Source organism: Canis aureus, chromosome 13 (assembly GCF_053574225.1).
Source record: "Canis aureus isolate CA01 chromosome 13, VMU_Caureus_v.1.0, whole genome shotgun sequence".
Lineage (NCBI taxonomy): Eukaryota > Metazoa > Chordata > Mammalia > Carnivora > Canidae > Canis > Canis aureus.
Window position 1 is genome coordinate 20947598 of NC_135623.1, and position 12141 is coordinate 20959738.

Here is a 12141-nt window from a genome sequence, read left to right on the forward strand (position 1 = left end):
AGATTCCGAGCTGAGTGATTAAATGCAGCCATCCATTTTAGTCCCACTGGGGCTTGGTGGGAGGCGAAGGATACCTCTGTGAGAAGTCTGTAAGGGGGTGAGGGGACACACATGGATGTAACATTTTACAGACAGAAGGCAAGGCACTTCTTCTCCTTTGCAGAAAAGTTGTTCAGACTTCTGGTCATTTGGGGTCTCTTTATCTGTTGTTACCTGCCTTAATTCCCTGTGGTGTTTGTGTTGTGTCTTCGCAGTGCCGATGGGGAAGTGAAGCACTGTGTGATCTACAGCACTGCTCGGGGCTATGGCTTTGCAGAGCCCTACAACCTGTACAGCTCCCTGAAGGAGCTGGTGCTCCATTACCAGCAGACGTCCCTCGTGCAGCACAACGACTCCCTCAACGTCAGGCTTGCCTACCCTGTCCACGCACAGATGCCCTCACTCTGCAGATAAAGAGGGAGTGGGAAGAGAGGTGGCTCTCTAGCATTTTTTTTTCTACAGTTTTTATTAGACTATGAGGGCATTCTTTCTACGTAGACTGCTTGTTTTGCACAAGAAGTGATTCTGTGAATGTGGAGAGGCCGAGCAGTAGCCGGCCAGGATGGGGGCACAAGAGGCCTTGAGGTTCTCTGAGACTCAGCTGTGCCGCTGCACTGACATAGGAAGCTGGAAGCAGATGTTGTTTTTTTGGAAAGTCTGTTTCATTGGGGTTTTTGTTTTGTTTAGCCAGGCACCCTCTACAGAACACATTAGGCTTGATGGGGGTGGGGGGTTATATCTGGAAATCTCTGAAAGAGTCCTCGTCCTCTCTTGGTCTTCGACTCTGAGAATGTGGCAGGGCATGGCTCCTGGGGAGTTCTGTTTTGATCTGACAGTCTCTCTCAACTTCCTCCCAAAACAAAGGCTGTTTTGGTTCTGTGGTAGAATGGCATTTGGTGAAAAACACAACCAAAGGAAAATGGGGAGACCTGGGATTTCATGTAGAGAATCTTAGTCAAGTACCTTCAACAGAAGGTACTTTATTAACTAACATAAGTTAGGGGTCAGCATCTCAGTAGCTCCTCCCTCTAAAGAAGCATTATGTTTAGAAACCAAATTGATCTCAGCAGAACAATGTTCGTTGCCAGACTAAGGTCTGACGGAAGAAGACAGCACTAGTATCTGAATGCACACTTCTGTACCAAAACTTGAAAGTGAAAGGAAAACTAGAATTGTTAGTTTTAGCAAACACTAAAATTGGTCAGTGTGACTCCTTCTGCCCTGCCCTTGTTTCTCAGAGATGAGGAATAGTGTTCTTTTTGTGGGCATGGTGAGCTTTGAATCATAAAATGAAGTTGGTGCTTGTGTGGTGTTTCCTTAGCCTAAAGAATGATCTGTTGTTGAAAACCTTTGTAACTTGTTTGTATGAGTAAAGAAAAGGTGCAATCCAGTGCTTTTAGATGGCTTGATATACCAAATAATGATATAGAACAACAGTCTTCTATGTGCTTCCCCAAATTTAAAGGCCCTACAGAAACTGTAAACGTGATTTCCCTTCATCTCCCTGTCCTTTGCAGGGTAGGGCTTAGGGGAGCCGTAGGTGGCTAAGGTTGTAGCAGGAAGGGAGCCAGACTGTTGTCAGGGACCTCAGTAATTCAGAGACTCGGAGGCTCTGGTGTCTAGGGTGAGGGTCATCCACGTTACCCATGTGCTTCAATGCAGTGGTTTCTGAAACTTTTATAAGGAGAGAAAATAATGGCGTAGAGTTTAGACTGTTAGTAAAAGCCATCTGGAAGTTTTTCTCTTTGCCGTTTTTGTGAGCCTGCCATTAAGATGATGTGCACAGACTGTCCTCATGCTCCAGTGGCCCTGATTTTAGGCCAGGAATCTTCTGCTCCATGTGGTTTAAGCCTTCCAGCTGAGTGGAGTTGGAGGCAGGCTCTATTCCTACCTCCATTATGCCCCACCCCCACCAGTCAACACTCATTCGACAAATAGAGTTCAGCTGCCTCTGAGCCAGTGCTGGAACCATAAGAGGCTCAGAGTGAGTCAGCTGTTTGAGTCCAAAGCTGTGCAGTCAGGCATCCTGGCTGAACTAGAGAAGCAGCCGGTATCTGGGTCTTGGTACGTAAGGTTTACAGCTAGAAAAGCTCCAGTTTATGGAATGGAAGAAATAAATACTGCTTTCCCTGAGCACATATCTTGGTGACAGGGTCTAGAATGGACCATAACGTAACAATAGATTACAAATTTTGGAAAAACTGCCAGAATTACTAACAATGAGGATAGGAAGGAAAGGGCCTATCTTCGGCTTTTCTTTGGTTCCATTGCAGTTTCAGGATTAGGTGAGGCAGACAAATGAACCCCTCCCTCCAGTGTCATGTTCTGACCTAAGCCCTTAACTGAGAGCCAGCTGCACATCTCTTCTCCACATTGCCAGGTTGAAATCTTGCCAAACGTTTTATTTAGTAATGTTGGGCTAGTTGCTGCTGGATGGCCTTACACCTGGTGTTGAACATGCTTAAGCAGTTGGATGCTCAAGGTTGGGTGCAAGAAATCCCTTCTTTCTGGTACTAAAATTTAGTGTATTCTGACTCTTTTAAAATAAAATGGGAGTAAGGATACATGCCTGTGACCTTGAACCATGTGTCATTGCTCCTTTTCAGGCAGACATAAAGGGTGTGTGGGGAGAGTTAGCCCTGTCTAATATCTACACTCATAGACAAAAGCTGGCTTGTGGAGAAGGACTACTCTTTTTTAATCCTATATTCCTTCACTTTTTTTTTTTTCCTGTTTTTCATTCTTGAATTTGTTGCTTTGTGGGAACTAAGGCCTATGGATCATTTGAGAAGTTGGAAAATATCTTTTCTGACTAGTTGCCATATGATTTGCTTGATCCTGAGCCAGTGGAAATGGCGTATAGGGACCAAACTGTTAACCACATGGAGGGGTAGCTCCTTTACTTCTGGGCCTTGGTGGCCTTTGTCGGAGTCTAGCTCTGTGTCCTGTCCCATGGTTTGGGCCCTGGGACTCTCTCTCAGCGTCCTAACTGCAGCCTCACTGAAGCAGAGAGTAAGAGGACAGACTGAGACCAGAGAGGCTCATTGCTTTTCTGGCTAGGGAAGCCAGCCACCAGCATGGAAGCAGCTTGAGGGTGGCTGAACACAGGTTCCAGGCCCATCTTTTCCAGGTGGAGACTTCATTACAGAACAATGCTCTCTGTCTCTTCCTGATCACAGATGCTAAATCTTGGCCATGACTCAGGACTGTGTAGGCTGTGTCCTTACCACCGATTTGGCCGAGGTTGAGGACTTCGTAACACCTCCCCTACTCCATCTCCAAGCCTTGATGGGACCTCCCACTTACTCTGGACCTCATGTGCTCTAAAGAAGCTTTGATAGCCAATGTGGTGTCTTCCATAGGTCTCCTCTTCTTGCTGCAAGGAGCCAGCCTCATGGGTCCTCTTGGCCAAGAATTGCATCTGGACAATTCCTGGTTTTCAAGGCGGTCTCTGTTGCCAGTTTAGACTCCAGAGTAGGCCTCTGTGAGGCTTCTGTGGCCTCAAAGCAGAGGGTGCAGATGGAGGCCCGGCTGAGCCCTCTGCTGTCAACTGCTCATCCTTGCTCTAGCTCTAGCTCTAGCCACTTGTGACAAACAACCTTGTTTCCTTACAAATTCCAGCATGACTTTGGTGCCCTGTTGTTACTTGTGAAAAATCTACTTTTCTGTTGTCTTTGATGTAGTAAAAAAAAAAAAAAATGTAGTTTACGTAAAAATATCTGATTCACAAAGAAGCCAACTATATGTCTTGTGTTGGGACAGTTCATAATGTAGTTCCTAGACCACTTTTGCAAATTGTTCTTGTCACCAGATGTGTTCAGACATTGCTGTGCAGTTGTGGGGGAGGGTGGGGGGAAAGTGAGGGGAGATACTTTTTGGTCTTTTGTTTTTTTTATCTTCCCCAAGAGGGGACAGTCTGGCCAACTTGCTCCAGTAATGCAATAAAGACATTGCAATAAAGCACCTTTTTGTCCTGCTATAGGGGGTGGGGGCTGCGGGCTGTGGTGGGTGGCAAGAGGAGGATTGGGTGTTGAAAGCCCTGAAACTCCCAAACCTCCTCTCCCATGAGCACCAAAAGATTGGTCCTGGGGCTGAACTGGGGCCACCAGAGATGCTCCTCCCCTGAACAAGAGAAAGTTGACCCTAACAGGCATGATGCCAGTATCTCCTCCATCCAGCACAGGACATAGACTCAGAAACTAGTCCTGAGAAAGTTGAACCTGAGAGCTGTTTCCTCCTCACTCCATTCTGGAGTTTTAGAAAGTGCAGCTTACTGATTCTCATCACATCTTTCTGCCCAGAAATAAAAGTGTTTTCAGTCTATTCTGGGGGCTAAATGTTTGTTGCCCAAGGCCCTTGTCACCCTCCTGCCACAGCACTTTAAAGTTTCTATATGTTAGGAACATAATTACCAAAATGTGACCACCTCTTTGCACCAGACGTTGCAGTTCTCACGCAGTCTCTCAGGCCCCACCCAGGTGTGTGGTGAATTATAAATCAGATTGGGTGCAGGAAGAGTCCATTGCTCCAAATTATCTTGCCTATGTCCTTTCTCCCCTCTCCTAAGAACTAGAGGATTTCCCCAAATCCCAAAAGTTATTCCTTCTCTTTGCATAGGACACTCAAATTCTTCTCTCCAGCCCAGTCCTGTCTTCTGAATTCCATCTGTTGGCTGGGTATCTCCACTGGGGCCTGGAGTGTCCTACAGGCACCGCGTACTTGTCTATGGAGAAAACATGCTTGGCTATGAATTCCCTTTTCTACCACCAAATCTGCGAACCTGCCTGTATCCACAGAACTCCTCTGCTTCTCACCTGTTGTTAAATTACAAATGGTAGCCCTCCCCTAACTGAAAGCCAACCTTTCTACAATACTGTATTTTTGTATCCTGTTTTCTCCCTCCTCAGGAATTTTCCATGATCAGTTATCAATTCTTTCGCTGTTGTTTTCTCTCCACCAGATTACCCATTGACATTTCAACGTGGTTGGGAGTGTCTCACTCCACTTGCCAACCCCTACTGAATCTTATATCTCTTTATCTCTTTGCCCCCCTTCAGAAGGGGGGGGCAAACCTTTTTATAAAAACGGTCTAAATTTGTCTTTATTTCCTCTCCACCAGTTCAGTCCAGGTTCCACGAACCAGCTGAAGCTGTTCTCCTTGAGGTCTTCAGTAACCATCACCAGTGACCACTTGCCGTGAAAAACTGTCCTATGGACTCATGATGACTTAGCATCTGGTTTTCCTCTTAGATCTCTGACTGTTCCTTTGAGTTCTCATGGACGACTCTGGCTATCTTCTTCCTCATTGTCTTTTTCCCTGGCACTTTCATCCACATCCATGATTTAATCTATGATCTTTAGGCCAATTATGTCTGTTTTGTTTCTCCTGCTCAATCCTCTATTGGGAGGTGGTACCTCACGGCATATTGAATCAGGGTCACCACCTGGCCCAGCTTCTCTTCCATTATTTCACATTTCAGTGGTGCACATATATGTCATTTGGTATGTAAGTCAGAAATGCATTCATCATCCTGGAGACTTTCCTCTGTTTCAGGTCTACATAAAACAACACCAACCCATATCCATTTTACTGTCAAAAACCTCACTTTTCCCCAACTTCATTGCTTTATTACTTTCTCTGACTTTAATACTGAAAAGGCCTCCCTTCTTCCATTCTTGTCCCCCTCCACTCCGTTCTTGAGATAACAACCAGTTACCTTTTCAAAATACAAATCTGAACCTGTGTAAAGTCATTAACTTTCAATTGCTCTTAGGATAATCTTAAAGCGTCTGGTTTCTCCTAGGTTTAGGATTTCATCTCCTAATTCAATTACTCTTTCCTGGCTCCTTCCCTTCAGCCAGGCCCAATGTCTTGGGTTTTTCCTCTGCACATATTCTCTGTACAATCACCGTCTATTCCTGTGGCCCTGCCATCTCTTTGCTGATGGCTGCCAAATCTGTGGCTTGTACACTTTCCGTCCTCAAGGTTGTCCTAGTCAGACCACTACATTGGGTCACTTCATCCTTTCTCTTTGGCCTGCTCATTCCACTGGAGCTTCCTTACACTGCAGCCAGCATCTTCCTAAAACATAAATATGATTATACCACTTCCCTCAGTTATCTTTCAGAAATTCTGCTCCCCTCAGGCTAATCTGGCAGTCTCTCAAAGGGAGCACCACTGGCACTCGGGCAGCTGCCTGTGCATTGCAGGATGCTTTGCGACCTGTGCCTACTCCCTACCCCCCCCACTTCCAACCCCGAGGGGGCAGGTTCCTTTTCAAACTGTTGCTGTGCCTGCCCCACCTCCTCCACCTCTGCTGGGTAGCCAGATCCTGATCTACACGGGAGGCTCCCGCAGGCAACCAGTTGCCTGTGGGCCCAGCATCCGGTACAGGCTGGCTGAGAGTCTGCTGTCCGTGAGGGACTGAAGGAAGGAGGGAGTTCAGGAAGGGACTGAAGGGCCAGACAACTTGTGGTCTCAGGCACCATGGGCAGGGCACGCCCCCTGGCGGCCACAGCCTTCTCCGTGCAAGGTTACGGAAGCTGTGGGGTGCATAAGGCACCCAGCCGGTGGCCTGAGACATCCCCCACCCCTGCCCCTACCCCAGGCCTCTCCTTCAAACCTAAGCATTGGATTATGGGAGTTAGTGCAAGACCAGTTTGAAAAGGCCTGCGTCAGAGGTACTGCACCATAGCCCTACTCCTGGCTGGGCGATGCCAGCCCCGGACTCCTCCAGCACAATGACCCCACTCCGCCATCCACTCACCCACCTGCTGCGTGCAGTCCTACTCGCTGGGGGCTGCCCACCTCCAGGGGTAAGGAGGCCTGACAAAGGCCCAGGGAGGGCTCACTGGCTACAAACATTGTCAGGTCTGTAGTTTCATCTTAAGTGGGCCTTTTAACAAGTAACTAACGTCCCCAACCATTCAAAACTCTTCCCTCTCTTGGATTGTAGGAGTGGACTCTATTCTAGCTGCTGCTTCTAAGTCTTTCATTGCCTTAAATGCTAGTGCTCCTCAGTGTACCACTATTGATACACACTGATGGTTCTCAAATTTCTATCTTCAGTCTAGATACCCACTGAGTTCCTGGCCCATGCATCCAGTTACCTTCTGGGTGTCCATCAAGTACCTCAAATATATCCAAGTTTAACTCCCCTCCTCCCTCCACCTTTTTTCCCTCATTTTCTGGCTATGAAGCACTTCAAGTTAGAAGATCAAGGAGGCTTCTGGAGTCAAGGAGAAACCTAGGTTCTAATCCTAGTTCTGCCCAAGCTATGTCACGATCTGAAAACCTGAGGTCCCCCTTCTGTTAGGCGGAGATATTAGTTGCTACGTGGTCTTCTGTGGTTCCCCATCACCTATAGAAAGTCTAAACTCAAAAAAAAAAAAAAAAAAACTGGCTTCAGTTCCTTGACTATACCAGGTATATGGTAAGTGCTGAACTCTTTGCCTGGGTACTCCTACTCTTCTAACCCAGCAACTACCACCTATCATCTGTTCTTCAGGTTTGAGCTCAGATGTCATGGTCTCTGGGAAGCCAAGTAGGGCTCGGCAACCCTCCCGACAGGGAGTGCAAAGTGTGTGATTCACCACTGTATTCCCAGCAGCAACACAACCTTGAGGTACATTTGTGTTGACTGAAAGAAAGAAGCAAAAGACAAAGATGGTTTCCAAGAGCATGTATTACACAGGTCTGAGTGCAAGAAATGGCAAACAACTGCTATGTTTGCTTTAAAAGCTCATCAGGTACCAATGTCAAGTCCTGATGCTTTTGAGGGCCCCCTGGGTCTCGGCCCCTCCGGAGCGGGTTGGGCCCAGACTCCTGGGTGACGGGGCAGCTTCGGCATGGAACGTCCTGCCTCCTGTCACCTGAAGCATCAGGTACTTTGGTGATGCCCAGGGCTGGCTCCTCTTTCTCTCTCTCTGCACACTTGGGCTCCCATAGCCAGCTTTGGTGGGGAAACTCGCGAGGGGGACAGACCAGCCCAGGGGCACCAGGTGGCCATGACTTCCCCTCCTGTCTGGAAGACAGGCTCTCAGGGTGGGCTGCAGTTATGGTCTCCACATCCTGGGAGCTGGCCATCCCACCTCCCACTGTTGCCTTTCTGCTTGGGGATGCCCTGTCTGGATTCTCAATAAAAGATTTCCAAGACCATGGGCCTGGCTCTCCAGTGGTGGAGGAGGCAGCAGGGCGACTGGTGGGGAGAAGTCCTGAAGAGCTGGGACAAAGTGCTGTTAGTGCCTGGGTGTGGAAGTGCTGGGCCTTCCAGCAGCCTTCAGGAGGGGTGGGGTCTGCGGGTCCAGCCTCCCTGAGCCCGGAGGCCGCCGATGAGCACCTGGCAGCCTCCTCAGAGGCCTGTGGGGCCCCAAGTCTCCTCTGGGGGACACTAGGGACTTCCATTCCGGGAGGCTTCAGGGTGACCTCTGTCAATAGGCCTGGGACCATCGGGCCCTGGCTCTTGGGGTCCCTGGCCAAGAAGGCATCCTCTTCCTCACCCGCTCCTCTGAGGGGTGGGACCTGGCCCGCTGCAGGTGCTGGTGCTAAGCTCAGCTCCTGTGCACCTTGGCTGTTCTCGGGCCCCTCCTCGGTGTCATCCTCTGAGGAGTCCACCTCACGGATGGCTTCCTGCTTCTGCAGCGACTCTCGCCGTTCGGCTCGGTCCTGTCGGAGGGTGCCTAGGGCCCACGATGGAGAAGGCTGCAGCACCCCCTTTCCTGGCAGTGGCCCCTTCCCAGACAGCACGCTTCTGGTCCCGACTGCCTCCAGAGGGCCGACTTCCCTGGGCGGCAGTTCCTTCTTTAGCTCGGGGTGGGGCAGGTCAAGGCTCTGCTTCCGAGAAGTGGCTAGCTTCTTCTCAGAAGCAGCAAGTGCAGCCGCCAGTTTCTCAGCTGACTGTACTCTCTTGAGTAGTGGTGAGCGGGGCGGCTCCGCACTCTTGGGCCGTGAGAGCTGCCTGCCCAGGGGCGGCGACAAGTGAAGCTTGGCGGGAAAGGCCTGGGCTCCGTGGCCAGATAGGGGTGATGGGGAGCGCTGGGGTGAAGCTGCTGGCGGTGGGGAAGGGGTGTGGGCCAGTGGGGACAATGGGATGCTGCCGGCCGACTTGCGCCGTGGAGAGCGGTACTGGCGCTGGAGCTTGGGTGCCAGGCCGTGCAGGGAGCTGGGCCGTGTGTGCCCAGAGCCGGCTGGAGAACTGGGCACGCTGGAGCTGGGGGAGCTGCTCTGTGACGAATTCCCTCCCACTTCGCACATGGACAGACACACAGACAAAGGCAGAGCAATGTTAGCAGACAGACACGACTGCGGGCGAGACAGGCCTAGCCCTGGGATGTCCCAGGATCAAGGTGACCCCACCAGTGATCCAGAGTCCAAGTTACAGAAAGTCCTTCTCCAGCCCTGTCCCCTCCTCCCTGAGACTGCGGGGGTCTTTCGGGTGTGGGGTGAGTTTCAGAGTGGGACCACGGAGAAGCACAGAGGGGCTGCCTCTGCCATCTGCGGGGAGTACTTCATACCTGAATGCACAGCATCGGGGGTCACTCGGTAGCCCTGAGTGGGAGACCGGGGGGAGAGGCTGTGGCTGTGTGTGGGAGAGCCGGGCCCGCTCTCCCCTGATGATAAGGATCGGTTAAGGGAGGAAAGGCTGCGGCTGGTGTGCAGCAGGGATGCCTGCTTGGTGATCTTCCGGAACAGGGAGCTCCTTTTTCTGCTGCAGAAACAAGGGTGTCACAGGGCACAGCATATACCGGGTCCAGACACCAGGGACCCCAGGACACACTAGCCCCCTCGTGGCTCAGTCTGGCTCACCTTTCTTGCCCATCTTTGCCCCGGCTTCGCTTACTCCTCCGGGCCATCTTGGCCTTGTAGCTGCCCTTCCGAGCTGGCCCCACTTTAATGGACGTGTTCTCCAAGGGCGTGGTTGAAATGGACACTTTGTTTCCACTCTGGGGAACAGAGCAGGAACCCAAGCTAAGGCAGGGAAGGTCCTCTTGCTCCCACCCTTACCCTTGGCATGGCTACACCATGCCCGAGCTCTTGCCCTTGCACCCACAAGTCTGAACCGCAGGCCTGCCTTCCCTCCCCACAGATTAGGAAATGGCTCCAACTTGAGCCTGGGCGGTTTGGGGTTGAGACAGTAGAGAAGAGGTTCATCTGTCTTGTTCTTCGGTCCTATCCATGTCTCAGAAGGATCCCTGGGCCTTGGTCAGTGAGGATGTTGCTTTCCCGTGAAAACCCACTGCTATGGGTACGCATCTCTCCCAGTCCCCTATGGCCAGTCACGGACTCACCAGGCTGGGGACATCTAGGGACCCCAGAGGCACAGCCGGCACTAACCTTCAGAATCAGCTCCACCACCTCTGTGTGCACCAGCCCGTGCACAGGCTCCCCATTGACGTGAGTGATGAGGTCACCCTGACGAAGCCCCGCCTCACTGGCTGGACCGCCATCCTCCACGTGCTGCCCCAGGGGGAGAACAGTCCTCAGCCTGGAGCCTGAGCGTGAAGTATGGGGCCTGCTGCCGCGGTGACCCACCTCCCTTGGACCCCTGAGGATAGTGTGGGCAGAGACAGAAGCAGGGACAGGCAGGCACTGGCAAGGGGAAGGCAAAGGAGTGATGAAATCGGGAGACAACAGGTCTCGATGGCCAGACATACCCACACCATGTGGTGCACAGTGTAGACATCCGAGTCACCCATGTAGACACGGATGGCTCGCAGGGTAAAGCCATACTTCTTGCCAGCTCGGTGGATGATGATGGGGGGCCTCGAGCTGCTGAGGGCTGGCAAGAAGTCCCTGCTTGGAGAAGAGTCCCTGGATGATGGGTTGGATGACTGGGAATGTGGGGACATGGGGCTGGCCAGTGGGGAGCAGGTGTGTTCTGGAGAAGGAAAGACAGGACTGAGCAGGCCAGAGGACCCGAGCCTGGCTGTACTCCCAGCCCCACCCAGGCCACTGACCCCAGGCCACTGTTGTCACAGGCAGAGCCCAAGCCCAGGGATGCGCTCCCTGCAGACTTGGAGCAGCAGAGCTCCTCACATGCGCAGACCCTCCCCAGGAGGCGATGGCAGCTAGCAGAGTGCGTACTTGCATCCATCAGGGGCCACAGATGTTCTTCGTCCATGTTCAGACATCGCCATGACCCCATGAGCTACCACTACTGTTTGGATGAGGAACTCAAAGCTCAGAGGTCAAGCAATTTTGTCAAAGAGCCACTTGGTGACGGAACCAGGATCCGAATGTAAGCTGCCTCAGAACTTGTGCTCCTTACCCAGCGCCATCCTGTGGCACATGCACACGCCACCCAACATCAAGGCACAAGGCACAGCTTTACAGACCTCTGGCCTCACAACCAGGAGGCTCAGTGACACAGTCTCCCGGATACCTGCTCCTCAATACACAATGCCCAGACTCCTGCCGCAGGCCCACAGAGATTCCAAGGCCCCTCCTGCGAGCTTTAGCTGAGTTCCCTGGGGGCCCTACCTGCAGGGATGAGGAGGGACAGGGTTGTGGCTGAGGCAGACTTGATCACTTTGTTGATGGGGCGAGTGGTGCGCTTTTCCACAGAGTCCCCGGAGAGCAGCCGGTGGCGGGCCCTGCGTACCGCCAGGTCACTGATGGCCTTGGCCGCCGCTCCCTCGGTCGGCTGTGGGGTCCCACGGCTTCCTCGGGTCTCCACAGCTGTGGGCCCAAGGGAGCAATGAACCATGCTATGCAGCCGAGCCTCCCCACCCTGCCTGCCTGCCGTATCCTCTGTTCCAGGCCCTCGGGCCACCTGCGGGGCCACACCTGGGCTGGAACCGGAGCTCTGGCCAATGGGCTCCTCGTCTAGCTTCAGCCGCCGCTCCACTGTCCGTTCGGGGACGGGCCCAGATACCCCTTCTCCAGAAGGGGGTGTCAGAAGCCATGTACCCTCCTGCTGCTGTCTCCTGGGGGTGCTGCTGGCCTCATCGGGGCCCTCAGGGAAGCGAGGGGCATCCAGGAGGCCTGAGCAGCGGCGTCGCACCGTCAGTGGAGGGCTTGAGTCACTCTCCGTGTGAGAGGACTCGGACACTGACAGCCGCTTCCGCAATCTGAGAGACACGAGGCCCAGGGTGAGACACAGG

At 52.2% G+C, this 12141-nt stretch overlaps 2 protein-coding genes across 23 annotated transcripts in view; one reads left to right on the forward strand and one right to left on the reverse strand.

The window, feature by feature from the left end:
* Positions 1-4002, forward strand: part of PIK3R3 (phosphoinositide-3-kinase regulatory subunit 3) — a 139837-nt gene extending 135835 nt beyond the window's left edge. For 7 of the 9 annotated variants that reach the window (XM_077845147.1, XM_077845150.1, XM_077845149.1 and 4 more), the window contains one exon: positions 255-4002. In XM_077845147.1, the coding sequence (XP_077701273.1) occupies positions 255-453 (199 nt within the window). In that variant the 3' untranslated portion in view covers positions 454-4002. The remainder of the gene's footprint in view (positions 1-254) is intronic. The other 2 variants (XM_077845145.1, XM_077845146.1) reach the window with 2 other exon arrangements.
* A 3704-nt stretch (positions 4003-7706) lies between these two features.
* The window catches only part of MAST2 (microtubule associated serine/threonine kinase 2), a 205196-nt gene continuing 200761 nt past the window's right edge, over positions 7707-12141 (reverse strand). For 12 of the 14 annotated variants that reach the window (XM_077845136.1, XM_077845130.1, XM_077845128.1 and 9 more), the window contains 7 exons: positions 11825-12108; positions 11519-11716; positions 10693-10916; positions 10373-10495; positions 9845-9981; positions 9553-9746; positions 7707-9282 (listed from right to left, as the gene is read on the reverse strand). In XM_077845136.1, the coding sequence (XP_077701262.1) occupies positions 7763-9282; positions 9553-9746; positions 9845-9981; positions 10373-10495; positions 10693-10916; positions 11519-11716; positions 11825-12108 (2680 nt within the window). In that variant the 3' untranslated portion in view covers positions 7707-7762. The remainder of the gene's footprint in view (positions 9283-9552; positions 9747-9844; positions 9982-10372; positions 10496-10692; positions 10917-11518; positions 11717-11824; positions 12109-12141) is intronic. The other 2 variants (XM_077845129.1, XM_077845135.1) reach the window with 1 other exon arrangement.